Raw genomic sequence first — 24693 nt, forward strand, 5'->3', positions numbered from 1 at the left:
TTGTTTGATCTTGAATGGGATTGTGCTGAAAACACTGACTTCCTCTACTTTTACTAATGTTACAATTAAATACATCTGTACCTTTACATTCTAACTCTGTTGAAATATATGTGCAATACATTTTGGTAGATAATGGCTATATTGTTAATATGGAAATTAAGTGAGTGTGAGTGAATTATATTTATATAGCGCTTTTTCTCTAGTGACTCAAAGCGCTTTACATAGTGAAACCCAATATCTAATTTTTACATTTAAACCAGTGTGGGTGGCACTGGGAGCAGGTGGGTAAAGTGTCTTGCCCAAGGACACAATGGCAGTGACTAGGATGGTGGAAGCGGGATTCGAACCTGCAACCCTCAAGTTGCTGGCACGGCCGCTCTACCAACCGAGCTATACCACCAAAGTGCTTTCTTCTGATGCTCAAAAGACCTAAAATAGTTTGCGAAAGTATCAAAAGTTAAGGTACACCTAATTTTCACATAGCCGCCATCTTGGAAATATGTTAATTAGGTGTCCGGAAACACCCAATAATAAAGAGGATTTTTTCATCATATTTCTAATCTGGTTCGGGCATCTGGTCAGGATGTCACCCGAACGCCTCCCTAGGGAGATGTTTAGGGCACGTCCAACCGGTAGGAGGCCACGGGGAAGACCCAGGACACGTTGGGAAGACTATGTCTCCCGGCTGGCCTGGGAACGCCTCGGGATCCCCCCGGGAAGAGCTAGACGAAGTGGCTGGGGAAAGGGAAGTCTGGGTTTCCCTGCTTAGGTTGTTGCCCCCGCGACCCGACCTCGGATTAGCGGAAGAAGATGGATGGATTTCTAATCGTCCAAAAACATGAAATATAAGTATGCCCTCAGCTACACCTGTGCCAAATTTGGCACTTTCAGACAAAAGTTAACCAACACACCCTAAAATCTCCCTAAAGGCCACCACATACACTAAATAATAAAAGTATGTACCACGACTCGTGTTGATATCATATTGTCCATCTATCCATTTCTACCGCTTGTACCGGGATGGTCTCCTGCTGGCCCCACTATGGACTGGACTCTCACTACTATGTTAGATCCACTATGGACTGGACTATCACTATTATGTCAGATCCACTCAACGTCCATTTCCCCGGTCGCCCACGGGAGGTCTCCACATCTGCAGTCCTCTCCAAGGTTTCTCTTTTTCCCATTGGGTTGAGTTTTTCCTTGCCTTGATGTGAGATCTGAGCCGTGGATGTCGTTGTGGCTTGTGCAGCCCTTTGAGACACTCGTGATTTAGGGCTTTATAAATAAACATTGATTGATTGATTGTCCCTTTTGGGGTCGCGAGGGGTGCTGAAGCCTATCTCAGCTGCATTCGGGCGGAAGGCGGGTTACACTCTGGACAAGTCGATATCGTATCGTATCGGATGAAATTGGTATGAGCCAATACGAATATCTGTATTGTAAAAAAATAAGTTTTAACGAGACACCTCTGGAATTAAGTCATTGGCGCCCCCAACATTAGAAAAACCACATGGTCATTTTTGTTATATCGCATCATAATTATATCGGTAACATCCAAAATGTAACGCTCCACAATTATACTAAGAGATTTTTATAATTATCATATTATCAGAACGGAGCTGTGTTACCGGTGATATGGATTGAGAACTTTTTCTAATGCCCAGGACGTCATAAAATCCTTATTGTGGCACTTCGCTAGTCAATATGGTGACGTACATGTGGCTCAAGATGGGCGGATCACCGATGGCAGAGGGGTGATAAAATAAAATAAAAAGCCTCATAAACACCAGCGTTCATCCGAGAAGCACCAAACAAAGAAGGAGTTCAGGTAAGCAGGTGGACATTGGCATGTTTTGGAAGAAAATTTAAATGAAATAGTGATTTGGTCAACTGTGAAAGTCAGTTGCTAGAGACTTTATAGATTGTATATGTGACAAAAAATGTGTTAATTTTTTTTTAAGTTTCCTTAAAAAAACACACAAAAAAACCCCATTTCTGATTGTTTTTAAACATTAAGCTCAGAAAGCAGACGTGTTGTGAATTCTTGACAAAACCAATCATGCTATTTGTCGTTCGCAGCCTTTTTATTGATCGTTCCCATCCGTGAAACATGGTCAGCCTCAACTCCTGCAGGATGAACGCCAATCTACTTGCTCTGACTCTATGTCTCCTTGGAAGTACAGGTACATGCTAACTGAAATACAGAAATTGCATATACACTCTTTTTTTTATTAGGTCATGCTTACAGTACAGACTATATTAAGGCAACGTGGGGTTTCATTTCCATCAAGTTTAATCATAAAAGTTTATGGAGTCATAAATATTTGCGTTGTTTGTCAAAAAGGGATAGTCGACTTCATGACGATAGAAGTCAATATTTAAACTTAAGGTTGGGTGGTCGAAACTGTTTTCCCTTTTTTCCAAACAAAATAATTAACAGATGCCCAAGGATGCTTTAATTTTTTTAAAAATATTGAATAGATGAAGATACAACAAGAAAAAAGTAATACAGTTAAGTTTTTTTTAACTTTCAGAGTCAAATATAATTTTTGTTTCCAGCAGCTTCTGAATCACGATTCTTTTTCAGACCGATTCTAAATTGAGTGATAGTTTTTTTTTAAGATTTGAAAAAACTATAACATCGAAGAAATATATACACATATTTTGTGTACATACATCTACTGAGTCCTAGTCTGGACACATCTGGACAGTGACCGCTTGTATTCACCGGCCGTTTCGGGTCCCTCAACTGGTCATACTCCTCCAAGCGACCCAACCAGGGGTGATCAAACCCTCCGGCTTGTGTCCAGACAGCTAGCGAGCTACCATGACTTCAAGGGTCTCCTCTTTTGAGCCACAACCATCTCGAGGCCCTTTCTGCTGCTTCAGTGGTACTGCGGATGGCTCTCCTCTTTCTTAGTCCATCGATGCCTCAACTGCTGAAGGCTCTGATCAAGGAACGGGCTGAAAATCCTCTGCATCCAACCTCCACAGGGAAACACCTTGCACTCCAAACAGTCTGTTGACAGTCGCTGACCAGTCCTGCATACTTGGAGAGCTTCCTCTCGAAGGCTTCTTCCAGGCGATCTTCCCACGGGACTGTCAGCTCCAGCAGCACAGTTTGTTTGGTGGACTCAGACACAAGGACAATGTCTGATCCCAGGGTGGTGACTGGGATATGGCTGGGGAACTTCAGCTGGTTTTCAAGGTCCACTGACAACTGCCAGTCTTTTGCAGACGTCAGGATGCCTGCTGATGTTCTTCTGGCAGGAGTTGGGTTGTCACCAACTCTGACAAAGGCGATGGTTTTCTTGGAGGGGTGGAACTGTTTTGCCCATGCCAGTCCTGCACTAATGGCTTCAGCGATGGTCTTCAGGACTTGGTCATGCCTCAACCTGTACCTTCCATCTCCAAGTGCCTTTGTACAGTAACGGTGGATGTGTTCCAGGGTTCATTGCTTGGAGCACAGTGGGCATGCTGGTGTCTGCCCCATGTGTGCAGGTTTGAAGGGCTTTGGAGCAAATCATACACTGCACTGATGAGAAATCTCATGCGTTGCGGTTCGGCTTTCCAAAGCTCAGCCCAGGTCACTCTCCTCTCAACCGCATTCTCCCATCTTGTCCAAGCTCCCTGTTGCTTGATTCCAACAGCCTTACAGGTTCACGTATCATCCACTGGCGCTCTGGCCTCATCCTGAACAACACGCCGGCCTTCCTTCCCCCTGGTGTTCAGGTGGGGAGTTGGAAAGGATACTAGCCCAGCCAGACCCCATGTGACTACTCCAACCAGGCTCCTATGTCGCAGCCTTGTATCTGCCTCTTGAACTGCTTCCTCTGCCCTCCATTTCCCGCTAGTCCTCAATTGGATCCCTGTTTTGGCCACCTTCGGATCACTTGAGTCCCTGTACTGAAACACTTTTCTGGCTCTAGTTACCTTAAATTCCTCCTCCAAGGATTTGAAAGGCAACTGCAGTTTGTTGCTGTTCCCGTAGAGTGCAATGCTACTCAGCCTCTTAGTTAATCCCAGCCATCTCCGGAGGTGGTTGATGACCCTCCGCTCTAAAATCTCAACTGTCGAGATGGGAAACGAGTAGACGAGGAGGGGAATGAGTAAACGAGGAGAGGCCACAGGGTCCTGGGAAGAATGCCATGCTGGTAAATCCAGGCTTTAAACTTCCCAGGTAGGCCTGACTTGTCCAGGGATTTCAGCCAGCCATCCAACTCAGCGCATGTCGACTGGATGGATGTTGTGTCTCTCAAAGAGCAGTCAAAAACCTGGCCCCAGCTCTTGACTGGCTTCTCTGAGATAGTTGGGATGGCCGTGCCTGTGATGTTAAACCGGAACTTGTCCTCCGCCTTACCCTTCTTCAGCACCATTGATCTAGTTTTGGGGGGTTTGAAACGCTCCAGGCCCACTCCACCAACTTTTCAAGTCCCTTCAGAATCCAACAGCAGCCTGGGACTGATTCTGTCGTGACTGTAAGGTTATCCATGAAGGCCCTGATGGGTGGTTGCCTTTGTCCGGAATTTGTGCGGGGCCCTATGAACTCTGGCTCAGCAGATTTGGTGAGCATGTTCATGGCTACTGAGAACAGTGTCACAGAGATAGTACACCCTGTGATAATACCAATCTCCACGATGTGCCAACTGGATGTTGCTCCGGAAGAGACCCTAATCCTGAAATTGCTGTTGTAATCAGCAGTGAGGTCTCTACACCTGCTGGGTACATAATGTTTCATCAGAGTGAGTTGAACCAGCTTGTGCGGACTGGAGCTGAATGCGTTTGCCAGGTCTAGTTACAGTACTGATAGGTTGCCCTTGTTCTCTCGAGCCTCCCGAATGAGCTGCATCACCACACCGGTATGCTCCACACATCCTGACTTTCCTGAAATGCCGCCTTTCTGGACAGATGTATTGATGTAGGTGTTCTTTGCCAGGTACGTACACAGTCGTTTGGAAACGACGCTGAAGAAAACCTTTGCCTCAACACACAGCAGGGAGATGATGCGGAACTGGTTTAGCTGAGTGGAGTTTTCCTCCTTTGGGATCCATACCCCTTCCGCCAGTCGCCATTGCTCAGGGATCCTCCCCCTTCTCCAGAAGACTCGCAGGATTTTCCACAGACGCTGCAGGAGTTTGAGACAGTTCTTATACACTTTGTATGAAGTGCCACTCGGTCCTGGTGCAGAGTTGCCCTGGCTCTGCGGACAACCTCCCGGACTTCCTTTAGCTGCAGCTCCGACATGTCAAACTGCATTTCTGGTTCAGGGGGGTCTATGAGGTTGTTACACTCTCCCAACTCCTGATCTCTTGCGGGGTCACTGTACGTCTGCTTCAGATGTTGATCCATGTCTTCCTGTGAGGAGCCCAGTTTTCCACTGCGCTTCTGTCCCAGCGAATCCTTCGTGAACTTGAAGGGGTTAGCTATGAAAGCAGCACGTTTACGTGCCCACTTGCGTCGCCCCTCCGATGCCACTCTGCCCGACGGAGAATTCTGATCTTTTTCCGAAGGATGCACATCACCTGGGCCAGGCCAGTGCGTTCCTCATGTCCAACAACGATACAAGAAGTACAAAAATAAATTAACTGATATTATTAAAACAAACAAATGGTTATATTATTAAAAAAACAACTATATGAAAACAAAAACAACATAAAAGAAACTTGGGATGTTTTGAATAGTCTAATCAAACAAGGATATTTAAAGTTGACTTATCCTGATTACTTTATTGATGAAAACGGTGAACATTATAATATGAGTAATGTAGTGAATAAGTTCAATAGTTTTTTTGTAAATATTGGTCCTACCGTAAATTGGCTGTTGATATCCCAGACAATGGAGTTAAAAAATCAACTATTGAACAGAATTCTTGGTCATTCTTCCTCTCAGCTACAAATGAGCAGGAAGTGACAAACATTGTAAAAGTAAGTGCTCCACTGACTGCCATGATATCAACATGATATTGCTTCAAAAGGTTATACCGAATATTGTAAAACCCTTAACTTATGTAACCTATCATTCCAGACTGGCCCATTTCCAGGTCAAATGAAAATGGCTCAGGTAACTCCGCTCTTCAAAAGTGACATCAAACACGATTTCACCAATTACCGACCAATCTCTTTTTTGTCTCAGTTCTCAAAAATCTTAGAGAAACTATTTAACTTTTGACTTTAATCTTTTCTTGAGAAGCATTAGATAATCAATGACGGTCAGTATGGCTTTAGGTCCAAACGTACAACCTCAATGGCGATAATTCAAGCGATTGAAGAAATGACTAATGCACTGGAGCATCAAAGATATGCAGTCGGTATCTTTATTGATCCAAAGAAAGCCTTTGATATCATTAATCATTCAATTCTACTAGATAAAATGGAAAGATATAGAATTAAGGGGCAGGCTGGTGACTGGTTATAAAGTTACAGTATTTAACAGGAAGAGTACAGTTTGTAAAAATGGATCAATTTTTATCTGATACTCTTGGCATTGCTTGTGGTGTCCCCCAAGGGTCCATGTTGGGGCCCAAACTGTTTAATGTATATATTAATGATATGTTTAATACATCTAAGGTACTGACATTTGTACTATTTGCAGACGACACAAATATATTATACAGTAGTGATGACTATAATGAGCTCATAAATACAGTAAACACAGAGCTAAATATAGTAAAAAAATGTATAGACACAAGTAAATTATCTTTGAATATAAATAAAACTAAGATAATTGTAAACTGCTTCCTGCCGCCATCGTGTGGGTTGCGTGGACCAAACAGGAACGACATCGCTTCGCACAGATTTGACTCTTTATTTTTCAATAAGTCGCTCGCAGGGTCGGTCGGTAGCACTTTCAGCTCAACCTCCGCTGCTCGCGCCGGGTGTTGTGATCCGGTTTCCGGATCACACATCCCTAGCATGTTTATGTTCTTTTTGTATTGTCCTATTATGTCTTGATCATGTTTTGGACTCTGCTGATCCCGTTGCTAACACTTCCTTGTTTTGTATTGTCACCATGGCAACCTAATTACGCCTCCTGCACGGACTCACTATGCACACCTGTTTTGAATTATCCATCCATCCATCCATCCATCTTCTTCCGCTTATCCGAGGTCGGGTCGCGGGGGCAACAGCCTAAGCAGGGAAACCCAGACTTCCCTCTCCCCAGCCACTTCGTCTAGCTCTTCCCGGGGGATCCCGAGGCGTTCCCAGGCCAGCCGGGAGACATAGTCTTCCCAACGTGTCCTGGGTCTTCCCTGTGGCCTCCTACCGGTTGGAGGTGCCCTAAACACCTCCCTAGGGAGGCGTTCGGGTGGCATCCTGACCAGATGCCCGAGCCACCTCATCTGACTCCTCTCGATGTGAAGGAGCAGCGGCTTTACTTTGAGTTCCTCCCGGATGGCAGAGCTTCTCACCCTATCTCTAAGGGAGAGCCCCGCCACACGGCGGAGGAAACTCATTTCGGCCGCTTGTACCCGTGATCTTATCCTTTCGGTCATGACCCAAAGCTCATGACCATAGGTGAGGATGGGAACGTAGGTCGACCGGTAAATTGAGAGCTTTGCCTTCCGGCTCAGCTCCTTCTTCACCACAACGGATCGGTACAACGTCTGCATTACTGAAGACGCCGCACCGATCCGCCTGTCGATCTCACGATCCACTCTTCCCCCACTCGTGAACTAGACTCCTAGGTACTTGAACTCCTCCACTTGGGGCAGGGTCTCCTCCCCAACCCGGAGATGGCACTCCACCCTTTTCCGGGCGAGAACCATGGACTCGGACTTGGAGGTGCTGATTCTCATTCCGGTCGCTTCACACTCGGCTGCGAACCGATCCAGTGAGAGCTGAAGATCCCGGTCAGATGAAGCCATCAGGACCACATCATCTGCAAAAAGCAGAGACCTAATCCTGCGGTTACCAAACCGGAACCCCTCAACGCCTTGACTGCGCCTAGAAATTCTGTTTTGAATTATTTGTGTTGTATTTAAGACCACATGCTACCTTAGTTCTTCCTGGTCGGTTCATTTGCTCTATGCAACAGTTGCGTTGTTTATTCATTTTTGCATTCAGCCTGCTAATTCTTAGCTTACCCTCCGCGCGCTCGGCTCGCGCTTCTGTACCTGGGACTTTGAACTCTGCCTGTTGCTAGTCTTAGCATTTAACTTTCCGTGCGTTGGCACACCTTTTCTTTCCGTTTGTACAAGTGTTACTTTGGTTATTGATATTAAAACCTGCTCCTACCTCCATTCCTGCCTGCTCCAGTCCTTAGCATCGAGAGGTGAAACTCCTCGCGCATTCAAGATGCATCCGCAACGTAACACCGGGCTCCTTTTCAGTCGCCGCGTCTTTCCTGTGCTGGTCTCGGTCGCTCCGTGGCTCTCCGTGGTTCTCGGTCGTCTGATCGCTCATCTGGTTGTCTCCTACTACTTCCGCCCTGGGTGTTCCTCCTTCGCCCCTTTTATGCTGCAGCAGAAGATGATGGGATTGAGAACAGGTGTGTAGTTTATGCACCTGACTGGGCTGGCTGCAGCATCGCTCCGAGTGCGCCCCGCTTCTCCTCTCTGCTGCATGCTCCGCCTCCTGGCCTCCATCTTGAGTAGGACAGCCATATTTCCTAGCCCGCTGTCGGCTCGTCGGCTCAGTCTCTCCACAATAGCGATGTTTGGAAATCGCAACATAACGTCTGAACAGAAAATAAGTATTGATGGTACCCAATTTGAAATCGTAAATGAGAATAGATTTTTGGGAGTAATAATTGATAGTAAACTATCATGGAAACCTCATGTCAGACACATTAAAAAAAAAAATCTCCAAAAGCCTCTTCATTATAAACAAAGGAAATCTATACTTCTGCGGGCTATAGAGCGTTTTCCATTCGGGCTCCAGTACTCTGGAATGCCCTCCCGGTAACAGTTCAAGATGCTACCTCAGTAGAAGAATTTAAGTCTCATCTTAAAACTCATTTGTATACTCTAGCCTTTAAATAGACCCCCTTTTAAAACCAGTTGATCTTCTGTTTCTTTTCTTTTTCTCCTCTGTCCCCCTCTCCCTTGTGGAGGGGGGGGGGACACAGGTCCAGGGTCCATGGATGAAGTACTGGCTGTCCAGAGTCGGGACCCAGGATGGACCGCTCGTCCAGAGTCGGGACCCAGGATGGACTGCTCTCTTGTGTATCGGTTGGGGACATCTTTGCGCTGCTGAGCCGCCTCCGCTTGGGATGGTTTCCTGCTGTCTCCACGATGGACGGGACTGTCGCTACTATATTGGATCCACTTTGGACTGGACTCTCACCGTTATGTCAGATCCAGTATGGATTGGACTTTCACAATATCATGTTAGACCCGCTCGACATCCATTGCTTTCGGTCCACATATGCGGTCCTCTCCAAGGTTTCTCATAATCATCATTGTCACTGTCACCGACGTCCCATTGGGTGGGAGTTTTTCCTTGCCCTTATGTGGGCTCTAACGAGGAGGTCATTGTGGTTTGTGCAGCCCTTTGAGACACTTGTGATTTAGGGCTATATACTGTAAATAAACATTGATTGATACCTCAATTAAAAGGCACTCCGTACTCTATACTGCACCTTGGTACTGCCATACCTTACATACTGTGTTGAATACTTCTTTGAACTCTATACTGCACCTTGGCACTGCCATACATTACATACTGTGTTGAAGTATAGGGGAGTACTTAGCACAACACAATTCATCCTCTGATTATATTACAGAAAAAAGCAGTGCGGATCATTCACAACGTTGGTTTTTTAGAACATACTCATAATCTGTTTATGCAATCAAAGTTGCTCAAATTTGATGACCTTGTTAAATATAATACATTAATAATCATATATCAAGCATTTAACAGATTATTTCCGCCTAATCTACAACGTTGATACTTGTTGATACTTTTATTAGTAGATTGCACAGTTCAGTACATATTCCGTACAATTGACCACTAAATGGTAACACCCGAATAAGTTTTTCAACTTGTTTAAGTCGGGGTCCACGTTAATCAATTCATGGTAAATATAAGACGAGTGCAGGCTCATAACATGAGAGGCTTTGGATATCTCTCAATGCCAAACTATTAATCGATTCAAACTATTATACAAACATTGAGTTTGGTTCAAATATAGCGATGAGGGTCTATAATTTATTTTGACATTCTGTTGTATTCTGTCTCAAAGTGTTATCATGTGCTCAATGTGTCCTTACCATTAGTGCCAAGTTGTCTATTACCATTATTGCTATGTTCTCTATTACCATTGTTGGTATTTTGTCTATTACCATTGTTGGTATATTCATTATTTACAAATCCTGGATACACATCCTCTAGTATACCATTAAGCATTTCATATATATATATATATATATATATATATATATATATATATTATATATATATATATATATATATATATGTATATATATATATATATATATATATATATATATATATATATATATATATATATATATGTATATATATGTAGGTGTGGGAAAAATCACAAGACTACTTAATCTCTACAGAACTGTTTCATGAAACAGTTCTGAAATATATATATATATATATATTAGGGCTGTGAATCTTTGGGTGTCCCACGACTTGATTCAATATCGATTCTTGGGGTCACGATTCGATAATATATTGATTTTTTCGATTCGATTCTCGATTCAAAAACGATATTTTTCCGATTCAAAACGATTCTGTATTCATTCAATACATAGGATTTCAGCAGGATCTACCCCAGTCTGCTGACATGCTAGCAAAGTAGTATATTTTTATAAAAAAAAGCTTTTATAATTGTAAAGGACAATGTTTTATCAACTGATTGCAGTAATGTAAATTTGTTTGAACTATTAAACGAACCAAAAATATGACTTATTTTATCTTTGTGAAAACATTGGACACAGTGTGTTGTCCAGCTTATGAGATGCGATGCAAGTGTAAGCCACTGTGACACTATTGTTCTTTATTATTTTTATGAATGTCTAATGATAATGTCAGTGAGGGATTTTTAATCACTGCTATGCTGAAAATATAGTTAATATTGATACTGTTGTTGATAATATTCATTTTTCTTTCATTACTTTTGGTTTGTTCTGTGTCGTGTTCGTGTCTCCTCTCAATTGCTCTGTTTATTGCAGTTCTGAGTGTTGCTGGGTCAGGTTTGGTTTTGGAATTGGATCGCATTGTTATGGTATTGCTGTGTAGTGGTTTGTTGGATTGATTTAAAAAAAGATAAATAAATAAAAACATCGATTTTAAAAAAATGAGAATCGATTCTGAATCGCACAACATAAACGATTCAATTCGTATTCGAAACGATTTTTTCCCACACCCCTAATATATATATATATATATATATATATATATACATATATATATATATATATATATATATATATATATATATATATATATATATATATATATATATATATATATATATATATATATATATATAACACCGAATAGTACATTGCAAGAATCGGTTTGAATCGAGAATCGTGTTAAATCAAGAATTGATTTTGAATTGATTTGTCACCCCAGAATGGTAATCGGATCGAATCAGTAGGTACCCAAAGATTCACACTCCTTCTAACTCAGGGGTCGGGAACCTTTTTGGCTGAGAGAGCCAAGAAGCCAAATATTTTAAAAGGTTTTTCCGTAAGAGCCATATAATATTATTTTTAACACTGAACACAACTAAACACGTGCATTTTTAAGTAAGACCAACATTTCTAGAGTATAATAGGTATCTTATTCTTTGTAATAACATTGTTATTCTGAAGCTAACTGTGTATGGGGGCGTGGCCTGCGGCCCTGCAATGAAGCGGGGTGTTGCAAGGATCGGCCTCCAAATCAGCGACAGGTGCGTAGCTGGCCCACCTGGGCCTTGTTATTTAATCACCTGTCGCTCTGTTATAAGCAGCAGCCAGGAGGAGAGACTGGGTTGGGGCTGGAGCCAGAGCGCGAGCGAGAACGAAAGAGAAAAAGACAATTGCTGGAAAGAAACTGAGAGACTTATTGAAAAATGTAATAATATTGTAGCCCAGAAACAGGCTCTCGTGTCGGTGCTTGGTGGTCTGAAGAACATCCAGGAGTGCATGCCCCACACTAACCAATAATAAATTAATAACTTCTTACCATTAACGCAACTTCTTGAACAGGTGCGGTAGGAAACAGATGTATGGATTAAAAATGCATGAGGATGTTTTATATTTTGAATGTTATTTTTAACACTGTGATTACAAGTAGAATTATTCATTACTTATCGTGTCAAGCAATGTCAGCTCAGATTTATCCGAGAGCCAGATGCAGTCATCAAAAGTGCCACATCTGGCTCGCGAGCCATAGGTTCCCTACCCCTGTTCTAACTAATCAATTTCAACAATTTCCATTTAATTATTAAATAAGATATTACATAATAAAACATACCATTTTGGCCAACCCCTTTTTACCTCCTCGTTGTTCTTTACGGTGGGACAGTTTATTTTAATAAAGTTGTCAGAGTTATTTGGTGACGAACCCCAAGGTGCAGAGAAAGAGGCAAGCATTGAACAGGAAAACATCGCGGAGCTCTTGCTAAAGACGGAACATTTGGCAGAAATACCTGACAATTCGGCAAACTTCATGGCTGGCTCACTTCGTGGTCACTCCGTGATCACTTACGACCGCCAGACACTTCTGGATGTGGACAGATCGGGCCGTTTTGGACCGATAGACGCGTGCTTGCTAGACTTGCTAACTAGCAAGGGAATACTTCGGCAGCTACAACCAGCGGCCTGTGAAGCAGGGGAGTCTAGTAGCAGCAGGGGCCGTCTACGGAGCAGACGCCAGCGGTGTGATCGGAAACGCGGATGCCGAGCGGGGCTAAAAAAAAAGCTAAAAGCTAATTACCACAGAACACCACTTTCCTCCATCCTGAAAACGGATTTAAATGGAAGATGCGAAACTACTGGTCTGGGTAAGGAGTCAGTTAAGTTAGAACACACTTTTTCTGCTTTGATTGTTTCAGAGTTGGACATGCGTTCTGCTGAGGTGGAAAAACTATGATGCGTGCAGTTTATCAAAGCAACAAACAAACAATCGGAAAATTCCCGTCGTATCAATTCCTAGATATGGTTGTAATTATACTAAATGCACTATGCATGATAAACACAACATTATTATTATCGCTACTACGGATAACTTGATCAAAAATTCCCTAAAACAGCCCACTAACTATAATATCGTTTTTTTAAACATATGATCATTGTCTCCCAAAACGTTGTTAGTTAATGATATCATCAGAGACAACAATCTTAACGTCATCGGTCTCAGCGAAACCTGGCTTAAACCAGACGACTTTTTTGCGCTAAATGCAGGGTATCCGCGGATCCTTAAAAAGTCTTAAATTCATGTATCTAAAATGAAGGCCTTAAAAAGTATTAAATGTATTAGAAATTCCTAAAGTGGTCTTAAATTCAGTACTCAATTGTCTTAAATTGTCGGGGCACGTCTTTGAGTAAAAGTTACGGCACGTCTTTGAGTAAACGTGAGTGATTATAGCTCACTCGTTTTTTTTTGTATCTCTTCAAGAGATACAAAGAAAAAATGAGTGAGCTGAAAAAAATAGAGGCAGAACTCGTGAATGGGTACACCCAGCTGAAGCTCAACTGAGGTGTGTGTTCAGTGTTTTGTTGTTGATGTTATTATACCCATCCATCCATTTTCTACCGCTTATTCCCTTTCGGGGTCGCGGGGGGTGCTGGCGCCTATCTCAGCTACAATCAGGCCTGACACCCTGGACAAGTCTCCACCTCATCGCAGGGCCAACACAGATAGACAGACAACATTCACACTCACATTCACACACTAGGGCCAATTTAGTGTTGCCAATCAACCTATCCCCAAGTGCATGTCTTTGGAAGTGGGAGGAAGCCGGAGTACCCGGAGGGAACCCACGCATTCACAGGGAGAACATGCAAACTCCACACAGAAAGATCCCGAGCCTGCATTGAACCCAGGACTGCAGGAACTTCGTATTGTGAGGCAGACACACTAACCCCTCTTCCACCGTGAAGCCCCATGTTATTATACCGTTTTGCACTATTATTGACCAAATGTAATTTATTTTTACCCTCACCTTGGTTATTATGTTTTTACTGGTGTTTGTGTTGGTTTGTTTGTTTTGGATGTCAAAGTTTATGAATCCCTCAAGATTTTTGATAAGCTATGTGGCAGAGTGGGGCTTATCAGTTTGTTTATTTATAAACATAAGAAAAGTAAAATTGACTGATTTTCATTGAGGTTGTAGTACAGTGGGATCCCCAACCATCGCTTATATTTATAGATTTTTTATCATTTTTTTCAGTCTTAAATTTCATTCAACGTGGCATTAAAAAGTCTTAAATTTGACTTGCTGAAACCTGCAGATACCCTGAAATGAGGCATGTCCTCCTAACTTTACACATGCCCATATTGCCCGTCCCCTTAAAAGGGGTGGGGGGTCGCTCTAATATACAACGAAAACTTTAACCTTAGTCCTAACATAAATAATAAATATAAATCGTTTGAGGTGCTTACTGTGAAGTCCGTCACACCACTGCCTCTATACCTGGCTGTTATCTACCGCCCCAGTGCGTAGCGCTCCAGACTATAATTGATAGCTGTGGTCTTACACAAATAATAAATGAACCCACGCATCGCAACGGTAATACGATAGACCTAGTGCTTGTCAGGGGTATCACCGTTTCCAAAGTTACGATACTCCCGTATACTAAAGTATTGTCCGATCATTACCTTATAAAATTCGAGGTTCAGACGCATGTTCGTCAAACTAATAATAATAATAACTGCTATAGCAGCCGCAACAATAATACGGCCTCAACGGCAACTCTTGCTGACCTACTGCCCTCGGTAATGGCACCATTCACAAAGAATGTGGGCTGAATTGATAACCTCACTAACAACTTTAACGACGCCCTACGCGAAACCATTGATAACATAGCACCTCTAAAGTTAAAAAAGGCTCCAAAAAAGCGTACCCCAGGGTTTACAGAAGAAACTATAGCTCAGAAATTATTATGTAGAAAGCTGGAACGCAAATGGCGCACGACTAAACTTGAGGTGCACCATCAAGCATGGAGTGATAGTTTAATAACTTATAAACGCATGCTTACCTTAGCTAAAGCTAAATATTACTCAAATCTCATCCACCGTAATAAAAACCATCCTAAATTTTTGTTTAGTACGGTAGCATCGCTAACCCAACAAGGGACCCCTTCCAGTAGCTCCACCCACTCAGCTGATGACTTTATGCAATTCTTTAGTAAGAAAATTGAAGTCATTAGAAAGGAGATTAAAGACAATGCGTCCAAGCTACAACTGGGTTCTATTAACACAGATACGACTGTATATACGGCGGATACTGCCCTCCAAAATAGTTGCTCTCGTTTTGAGGAAATAACATTAGAGGAATTGTTACAACGTGTAAATGGAATAAAACAAACATGTTTACTTGACCCCATTCCTGGGAAACTTATCAAGGAGCTCTTTGTATTATTAGGTCCATCAGTGCTAAATATTATAAACTTATCACTTTCCTCGGGCACTCTTCCCCTAGCATGCAAAAAAGCGGTTATTCATCCTCTCCTTAAAAGACCTAACCTCGATCCTGACCTCATGGTAAACTACCGACCGGTGTCTCACCTTCCCTTTATTTCAAAAATCCTCGAAAAAATTGTTGCAAAGCAGCTAAATGAACACTTAGCGTCTAACAATCTATGTGAAACCTTTCAATCCGGTTTCAGGGCAAATCACTCTACAGAGACAGCCCTCGCAAAAATGACTAATGATCTATTGCTAACGATGGATTCTGATGCGTCATCTATGTTGCTGCTCCTCGATCTTAGCGCTGCTTTCAATACCGTCGATCATAATATTTTATTAGAACGTATCAAAACACGAATTGGTATGTCAGACTTAGTCCTGTCTTGGTTTAACTCTTATCTTACTGACAGGATGCAGTGCGTCTCCCATAACAATGTGACCTTGGACTACGTTAAGGTAAGGTGTGGACTTCCCCAGGGTTCCGTCCTTGGCCCTGCACTCTTCAGCATATACATGCTGCCTCTAGGTGACTTCATACGCAAATACGGTGTTAGCTTTCACTGTTATGCTGATGACACCCAACTCTACATGCCCCTAAAGCTGACCAACATGCCGGATTGTAGTCAGCTGGAGGCGTGTCTTAATGAAATTAAACAATGGATGTCCGCTAACTTTTTGCAACTCAACGCCAAAAAAACGGAAATGCTGATTATCGGTCCTGCTAGACACCGACCTCTATTTAATAATACAACTGTAACATTTGACAACCAAACAATTAAACAAGGCGACTGGGTAAAGAATCTGGGTGTTATCTTTGACCCAACTCTCTCCTTTGAGTCACACATTAAAAGCGTTACTAAAACGGCCTTCTTTCATCTTCGTAGTATCGCTAAAATTCGCTCCATTCTGTCCACAAAAGACGCTGAGTTCATTATACATGCGTTTGTTACGTCTCGTCTCGATTACTGTAACGTATTATTTTCGGGTCTCCCCATGTCTAGCATTAAAAGATTACAGTTGGTACAAAATGCGGCTGCTAGACTTTTGACAAGAACAAGAAAGTTTGATCACATTACGCCTGTACTGGCTCACCTGCACTGGCTTCCTGTGCACTTAAGATGTGACGTTAAGGTTTTACTACTTACGTATAAAATACTACACGGTCTAGCTCCATCCTATCTTGCCGATTGTATTGTACCATATGTCCCGGCAAGAAATCTGCGTTCAAAGGACTCCGGCTTATTAGTGATTCCCAAAGCCCCAAAAAAGTCTGCGAGCTATAGAGCGTTTTCATTTCGGGCTCCAGTACTCTGGAATGCCCTCCCGGTAACAGTTTGAGATGCCACCTCAGTAGAAGCATTTAAGTCTCACCTTAAAACTCATTTGTATACTCTAGCCTTTAAATAGACTCCCTTTTTAGACCAGTTGATCTGCCGTTTCTTTTCTTTTCTCCTATGTCCCACTCTCCCTTGTGGAGGGAGTCCGGTCCGATCCGGTGGCCATGGATGAAGTACTGGCTGTCCAGAGTCGGGACCCAGGATGGACCGCTCGCCTGAGTATCGGCTGGGGACATCTCTGCGCTGCTAATCCGCCTCCGCTTGGGATGGTTTCCTGCTGGCTCCGCTGGTTTCCTGCTGGCTCCGCTGCTGTGTTGGATCCGCTTTGGACTGGACTCTCGCGACTGTGTTGGATCCATTATGGATTGAACTTTCACAGTATCATGTTAGACCCGCTCGACATCCATTGCTTTCGTCCTCTCCAAGGTTTTCATAGTCATCATTGTCACCGACGTCCCACTGGGTCATCATTGTCACCGACGTCCCACTGGGTGTAAGTTTTCCTTGCCCTTATGTGGGCCTACCGGGGATGTCGTTGTGGTTTGTGTTGTGGTTTGTGCAGCCCTTTGAGACACTAGTGATTTAGGGCTATATAAGTAAACATTGATTGATCGATTGATTTAATTAAAATACTAGAACACGAACAAACAAAAGGGTACTAACAAAAAGCGCGCACGAGGCGGATAGCAAACTAAAAGAGGTAGCATGGGAGTTAGAAAACAAAAGGAGCTTAGCATGGAAGCTAGCAAAAACAAAAGGGCCTAGGATGGAAGCTAGCGGGTAGTGAGCAGGAAAACAGAAGTCGTTACGTGTTGTATAAAGACAAACTATAAGCAGGGAACAAAAGACAGTAAGCTACAAACTGCTACCGAAATATAGCTTACCGCTACGCTGCAATGACACGACAGGAGCGACAGGACACGACACGATGCGACAGGAGCGACAATACAATCCAATAATCCAGCACTGGACTGGAGGACAAAACAGGTTCAAATCGGAGCGAGCTGATTGACACCAGGTGTGGCCAGGTGCCAATCAGCCGCAGCCGAGGGTTACAGCGCTCAGGGGGAAAAAAAACAGGAAACAGACAAAATAAGAGCGCTGACAGGAAACAGACAGGAAAAACTAAAACATGGCCACACTGTCACAGACAAGCCTGACAAAAGTACTAATTTTAAGACATAATTTTAATAAATTAGAAAAATCCGACTGAATAAGGCAATTTCTTGACTATCAATAACCGCAAAAGCATTTATAATTGTCAATTTTATCTGAATATGCGCCCCGGGGCGTGCAATAATTTTTTAACATCGGCAAAATATATTTTGGTAACCTTTATATTTGTATTTTTTTCTGTGTAACGTTGTAATGTAGATAATGTTTATGTATATTTTTTAAATATGCCAAAGACTGCATTAAGGGTTTCCAGTGAGGGTTGGACTCCGCCAAGGTTGCCCTTTGTCACCGATTCTGTTCATAACTTTCATGGACAGAATTTCTAGGCGCAGTCAAGGCATTGAGGGGTTCCGGTTTGGTGGCCGCGGGATTAGGTCTCTGCTTTTTGCAGACGATGTGGTCCTGTTGGCTTCATCTGACCGGGATCTTCAGCTCTCACTGGATCGGTTCGCAGCCGAGTGTGAAGCGGCCGGAATGAGAATCAGCACCTCCAAATCCGAGTCCATGGTTCTCTCCCGGAAAAGGGTGGAGTGCCATCTCCGGGTTGGGGAGGAGACCCTGCCCCAAGTGGAGGAGTTCAAGTACCTAGGAGTCTTGTTCACGAGTGAGGGAAGAGTGGATCGTGAGATTGACAGGCGGATCGGTGCGGCGTCTTCAGTAATGCGGACGTTGTATCGATCCGTTGTGGTGAAGAAGGAGCTGAGCCGGATAGGCAAAGCTTTCAATTTACCGGTCGATCTACGTTCCCATCCTCACCTATGGTCATGAGCTTTGGGTCATGACCGAAAGGATAAGATCACGGGTACAAGCGGCCGAAATGAGTTTCCTCCGCCGTGTGGCGGGGCTCTCCCTTAGAGATAGGGTGAGAAGCTCTGCCAGCCGGGAGGAGCTCAAAGTAAAGCCGCTGCTCCTCCACATCGAGAGGAGCCAGATGAGGTGGTTCGGGCATCTGGTCAGGATGCCACCCGAACGCCTCCCGAGGGAGGTGTTTAGGGCACGTCCAATCGGTAGGAGGCCACGGGGAAGACCCAGGACACGTTGGGAAGACTATGTCTCCCGGCTGGCCTGGGAACGCCTCGGGATCCCCCGGGAAGAGCTAGACGAAGTGGCTGGGGAGAGGGAAGTCTGGGCTTCCCTGCTTAGGCTGCTGCCCCCGCGACCCGACCTCGGATAAGCGGAAGAAGATGGATGGATGAATGGATGCATTAAGGGTACAATCCTTCATACATGATATAACAATTTAATAATAACATAACGCATACAATCACATCTTTCTCAGTGCCCTGGCCCACCATCAATAAGTTCAGGAAAGAAGTTGTGACTTTTGTAATTTTCCACCACGAGGCGGCAATATTGGTGTGGATATGAACGTCAAACATCAATCAAAGTCAATCAATCAAAGTTTATTCATATAGCCTTTAATCACAAGTGTCTCAAAGGGCTGCACAAGCCACAACAACATCCTCGGCTCAGATCCCACGTCAGGGCAAGGAAAAACTCAACCCAACTGGATACAATCAGAAACCTTGAAGGGGACTGCAGACATGATCAATCAATAAATCAATGTTTATTTATATAGCCCTAAATCACGAGTGTCTCAAAGGGCTGCACAAGCCACAACGACATCTTCGGCTCAGATCCCATATCAGGGCAAGGAAAAACTTAACCCAACTGGATAAAATGAGAAACCTTGGAGGGCACTGCAGACATGATCAATCAATCAATGTTTGTTTATACAGCCCTAAATCACGAGTGTCTCAAAGGGCTGCACAAGCCACGACGACATCCTCAGTTCAGATCCCACATCAGGGCAAGGAAAAACTCAACCCAAGGGGACAATGAGAAACCTTGGAGAGGACTGCAATGGGAGAGTCCAGTCCATAGTGGATCTAACATAATAATGAGAGTCCAGTCCAAAGTGGGGCCATCAGGAGACCATCCCGAGTGGAGAAGGGTCAGCAGCGCAGAGACGTCCCCAACCGATGCACAGGCGAACGGTACACCCCGGGTCCCGACTTTGGACAGCCAGCGCTTCATCTGTGGCCACGGAACCTGTGCCCCACCCTCCACGAGGGAGAGGGGGGCAGAGCAGAAAAGAAACGGCAGATCAACTGGTCTGAAAGGGAGGTCTATTTAAAAGCTAGAGTATACAAATGAGTTTTGAGATGAGACTTAAATGCTTTTACTGAGGTAGCATCTCTAACTGTTACCTGGAGGGCATTCCAGAGTACTGGAGCCCGAGTAGAAAACGCTCTATAGCCCGCAGACTTTTTTTGGGCACTGGGAATCACTAATAAAGCCGGAGTTCTTTGATCGCAGATTTCTTGACTTTTCAGTTCTTGACTTTGAAGCCTCATATCAGTTTGGAAGGAGAGCTGGTCAGTTAAAGTCAAGTTAGATTGGGGGATGGCGAGGAACAGTTTTCGCCGCCCATCCACAAACAGCTATGAACCGGCGCTGACAAACTCAGCACGTCACGGTGTCCTCTTCACTATTTGAATCGATTATTACCAAGATCTGAATTTGTGACACCTCGTTACAAATGATCAAGCGTTTTGTGACAAGCCATCAGATCAAAGGTGGGCGCCATGCCCCGCCCACATCTTATGGCTTAGACAAAATTCCTTCGCAGTTCATCATTGCCCATCTCTCTGTCCACTATGAATCATTTTGGATGAGTTTGTTAAATTACGACACCTGTTTTTGGCCTTAATATAAAACCAAGACGGTCCACTTCCTGTTTGTTTTTAAATATGGCTTCTTGATACTTTTACGTGCGTCCCCGTACTGGGATTTTTCTGGCGATATGTGAATCTGGTGGCAGGGGCAGATTTTTTTTTCTCATTTTCAAGGGGGCACCAGAGAGTGAATTTGGAAATTTCGTGTTCAAGTCCCCAAAGAAGCTTGCAAATGAGTTTTCGTGATTTTTAAAGGTCACAAAAATGCAATCGCCGTGGGGGAATAATAATAATAAGCGAAGCAGTTTCAATTTAATAATGTGTTTTTGTGAAAAAAGTTCTTCTGTGCAGAGGGCAGACTACACCCGCTCCGGGCCCGACTACACCCGCTCCGGGCCCGACTACACCCGCACCGGGCCCGACTACACCCGCACCGGGCCCGACTACACCCGCTCCGGGCCCGACTACACCCGCTCCGGGCCCGACTACACCCGCTCCGGGCCCGACTACACCCGCTCCGGGCCCGACTACACCCGCTCCGGGCCCGACCACCCTGTCTCCGGATAATTCGACCTCTCTTGGACCCTCGCCCTCATCGACGATCCAAACCACCGAAGGCGAAGAACCGCCAGAGGGTCTTTCAGAGGGCGCCATCGCCGGTATTGCCATCGGTTCTATCGCAGGTGTGGCCGCCGTTGGTAAGTCGGAACACTTCCTCGAAGACTTCAGCGTGTATATGCTTTAAAATTGTTGAATGATGTCAAGTATTGTAGCTGTGCTGTTTCCGGGTACCACTACATTAGGGGTCACCAACCTTTCTGAAACCAAGAGCTACTTATTGGGTACTGATTAATGCGAAGGGCTACCAGTTTGATACACACTTAAATAAATTGCCAGAAATTGCCAATTTGCTCAATTTACCTTTAAATTGGTCTATATATTTAAAAAAAAGGGTATTTCTGTCTGTCATTCCGTCGTACATTTTTTTTCCTTTTACGGAAGTTTTTTTTGTAGAGAATGAATGATGAAGAAACGCTTAATTTAACGGTTTAAAAGAGGATAAAACACGGAAAAAAAATCAAATCAAATTTTGAAACATAGTTTATCTTCAATTTCGACTCTTTAAAATTCAAAATTCAACCGAAAAAAATTAAGAGAAAAACTAGCTAATTTGAATCTTTCTGGAAAAATTAAAAAAATAATTTATGGAACATCATTAGTAATTTTTCCTGATTAAGATTAATTTTAAAATTTTGATGACATGTTTTAAATAGGTTAAAATCCAATCTGCACTTTGTTATAATATATAACAAAATGGACCAAGCTATATTTCTAACAAAGACAAATCATTATTTCTTCTAGATTTTCTAGAACAAAAATTTTAAAAGAAATTCAAAAGACTTTGAAATACGATTTAAATTAGATTCTACAGATTTTCTAGGTTTTGCCATAATATATATATTTTTTATTTTAATCATAAGTTTTAAGAAATATGTCACAAATATTCTTCATCGAAAAAACAGAAGCTAAAATGAAGAATTAAATTAAAATGTATTTATTATTCTTTACAATAAAAAATACTTGAACATTGATTTAAATTGTCAGGAAAGAAGAGGAAGGAATTTAAAAGGTCAAAAGGTATATGTGTTTAAAAATCCTAAAATCATTTTTAAGGTTGTATTCTTTCTCTAAAATAGTCTTTCTGGAACTTATCAGAAGCAAAGTAAAAAAATAAATGCATTTATTTAAACAAGTGAAGACCAAGTCTTTAAAACATTTTCTTGGATTTTCAAATTCTATTTGAGTTTTGTCTCTCTTAGAATTAAAAATGTTGAGCAAAGCCAGACCAGCTTGCTAGTAAATAAATAGAATTTAAAAAATAGAGGCAGCTCACTGGTAAGTGCTGCTATTTGAGCTATTTTTAGAACAGGCCAGCGGGCTACTCATTTGGTCCTTACGGGCGACCTGGTGCCAGCGGGCACCGCGTTGGTGACCCCTGGACTAGCGGTACCACACTTTAAGTCAGGGGTGTCAAAATAGGGGCCATTTGCGGCCCGTGGCAAATATTTCAATGGTCCGCTGCACATTCTGAACAGACTACTATAAAAAAAACACATTAAAAATATTTAATAAAATGATTTAAAAATATATATGTTGACACTGAAAACGAGGGATGCACAATGTAATTTTTTCAAGCCGATACCGGAAACTTCCGATTCATTTATTTGTACTGATTAGGTTTTAAATGCATATTGAACTGTACTTTATGCACACTTTTATGTGGAGCATTTGGTGCAAATAGCCCACAAAGCTCCAAACGGTCGACCCCATGTTAGTTCACAACGAGCTCAGGGGAACATTTACGAAATATATCAAAACGGCCCCGGCATCTTCTTCATTTGTCAGCATTTGGGCCCCTCGGAGGGAAAAAAAAAAGTTTGGACACATCTGGTTTAAGTGGTATTGGCATGTTAGCGTTGAAAGCACAAGCAGGATTTAAAATGTATGGACAAAGCTTATTCGATGTGTTTTTGTTTCAGGTGGCGGTGTTTTTGGTATACTCCGGTACACTGGGAGGGTCTGAGAGCAGATTATCCCAATTTTGTTGTCATGGACGACAAGAAAGGAAAACATGTTAATTAGCATCATTTTTTAAATTCATGTTTCGGTAAATAAGCAAGCCCCTTTTCAGGGCTATTGTTTTTGTGTTGGTTTGTTTACATGGGATATTAAATGTATTCTTCTGTCATCTTTGAAGGGCTGATGATGTGTGATTTAAAAAAAAATAAAACATTCTAAACATATTAATAGGCAAGGGGATTTTCATGTAAATTATTTGTTGCAATGTTTTTTGTATATAAATAATTGTTCTTTTAATAATGTGTTTGCATAATTTCTTTGACTAGACTGATCATACGTTCTTTTTTCCATGTCCTCTTTTGCAGGACTGTCCGGGGTGTCCGGGCGGGGTTTCTTAAATGCCTTAAATTTCCTGCGTTTTGTGTCAAGGTTGCGTGTATTTTCAATGTACGTACCGGGTTTTTGATTGATTGATTGAAACTTTTATTAGTAGATTGCACAGTTCAGTACATATTCCGTACAATTGACTACTAAATGGTAACACCCGAATAAGTTTTTCAACTTGTTTAAGTCCACGTAAATCAATTCATGGTAGGGTTGAGAGGGGTTGATAACAGAAAACACTTGTGAAGGTGTGCGCATGAAGCAACATTCTAAGGGGAAGCATTCGTAAGGGGGAGATAAAGATAGTGAGAGAGCAAGGTAATTGACCGTTAGTCAATCAAGGCATACTTGGTCAACAGCCATACAGGTCACACTGACGGTGGCCGTATAAAGAACTTTAACACTGTTACAAATATGCGCCACACTGTGAACCCACACCAAACAAGAATGAAAAACACATTTCGGAAGAACATCCGCACCGTAACACAACATAAACATAACAGAACAAATACCCAGAACCCCTTGCAGCACTGACTCCTCTGGGATGCTACAATATACACCCCCCGCTACCCCCTCCACCTCCACCCCGATTACGTCACATGAAATATTCCACTTTGAAAAATATTTTTGGTGGAAGATTTTGCATATTTTGTGTGTTTGCCATAAAAAAAACATAGTTTTGTTTGACAAAAAAAAGGCGGAAAACAAACAAACAATAAAAGAATAAAACATTTAGAAATGAGGAATAGATCTGAAGTTGATGTAGACCCCAGAGATTTAAGCGTTAAATATAAAATGTATGTATGCCCTGGCACACCATTATCATCATTTCATGACCGAAGCGAAACACTTTTTACACTTTTATACTGAAATAAATTTTGATTGATACTTTTATTAGTAGATTGCACAGTTCAGTACATATTCCGTACAATTGACCACTAA

At 42.8% G+C, this 24693-nt stretch overlaps 1 protein-coding gene across 2 annotated transcripts in view; it reads left to right on the forward strand.

Moving 5' to 3' along the window:
• Positions 1-23667, forward strand: part of LOC133551824 (uncharacterized) — a 502474-nt gene extending 478807 nt beyond the window's left edge. Inside the window, exons 2-4 of one of the 2 annotated variants that reach the window (XM_061898946.1) lie at positions 2084-2186; positions 21126-21485; positions 23328-23667. In XM_061898946.1, the coding sequence (XP_061754930.1) occupies positions 2114-2186; positions 21126-21485; positions 23328-23371 (477 nt within the window). In that variant the 5' untranslated portion in view covers positions 2084-2113 and the 3' untranslated portion in view covers positions 23372-23667. Of the gene's footprint in view, positions 1-2083; positions 2187-12511; positions 12970-21125; positions 21486-23327 lie in introns of those variants that run through there. The other variant, XR_009806574.1, reaches the window with a different exon arrangement.
• Positions 23668-24693: the final 1026 nt, after the last annotated feature.

This window comes from Nerophis ophidion, linkage group LG04, assembly GCF_033978795.1.
Source record: "Nerophis ophidion isolate RoL-2023_Sa linkage group LG04, RoL_Noph_v1.0, whole genome shotgun sequence".
Classification (NCBI taxonomy): Eukaryota; Metazoa; Chordata; class Actinopteri; order Syngnathiformes; family Syngnathidae; genus Nerophis; species Nerophis ophidion.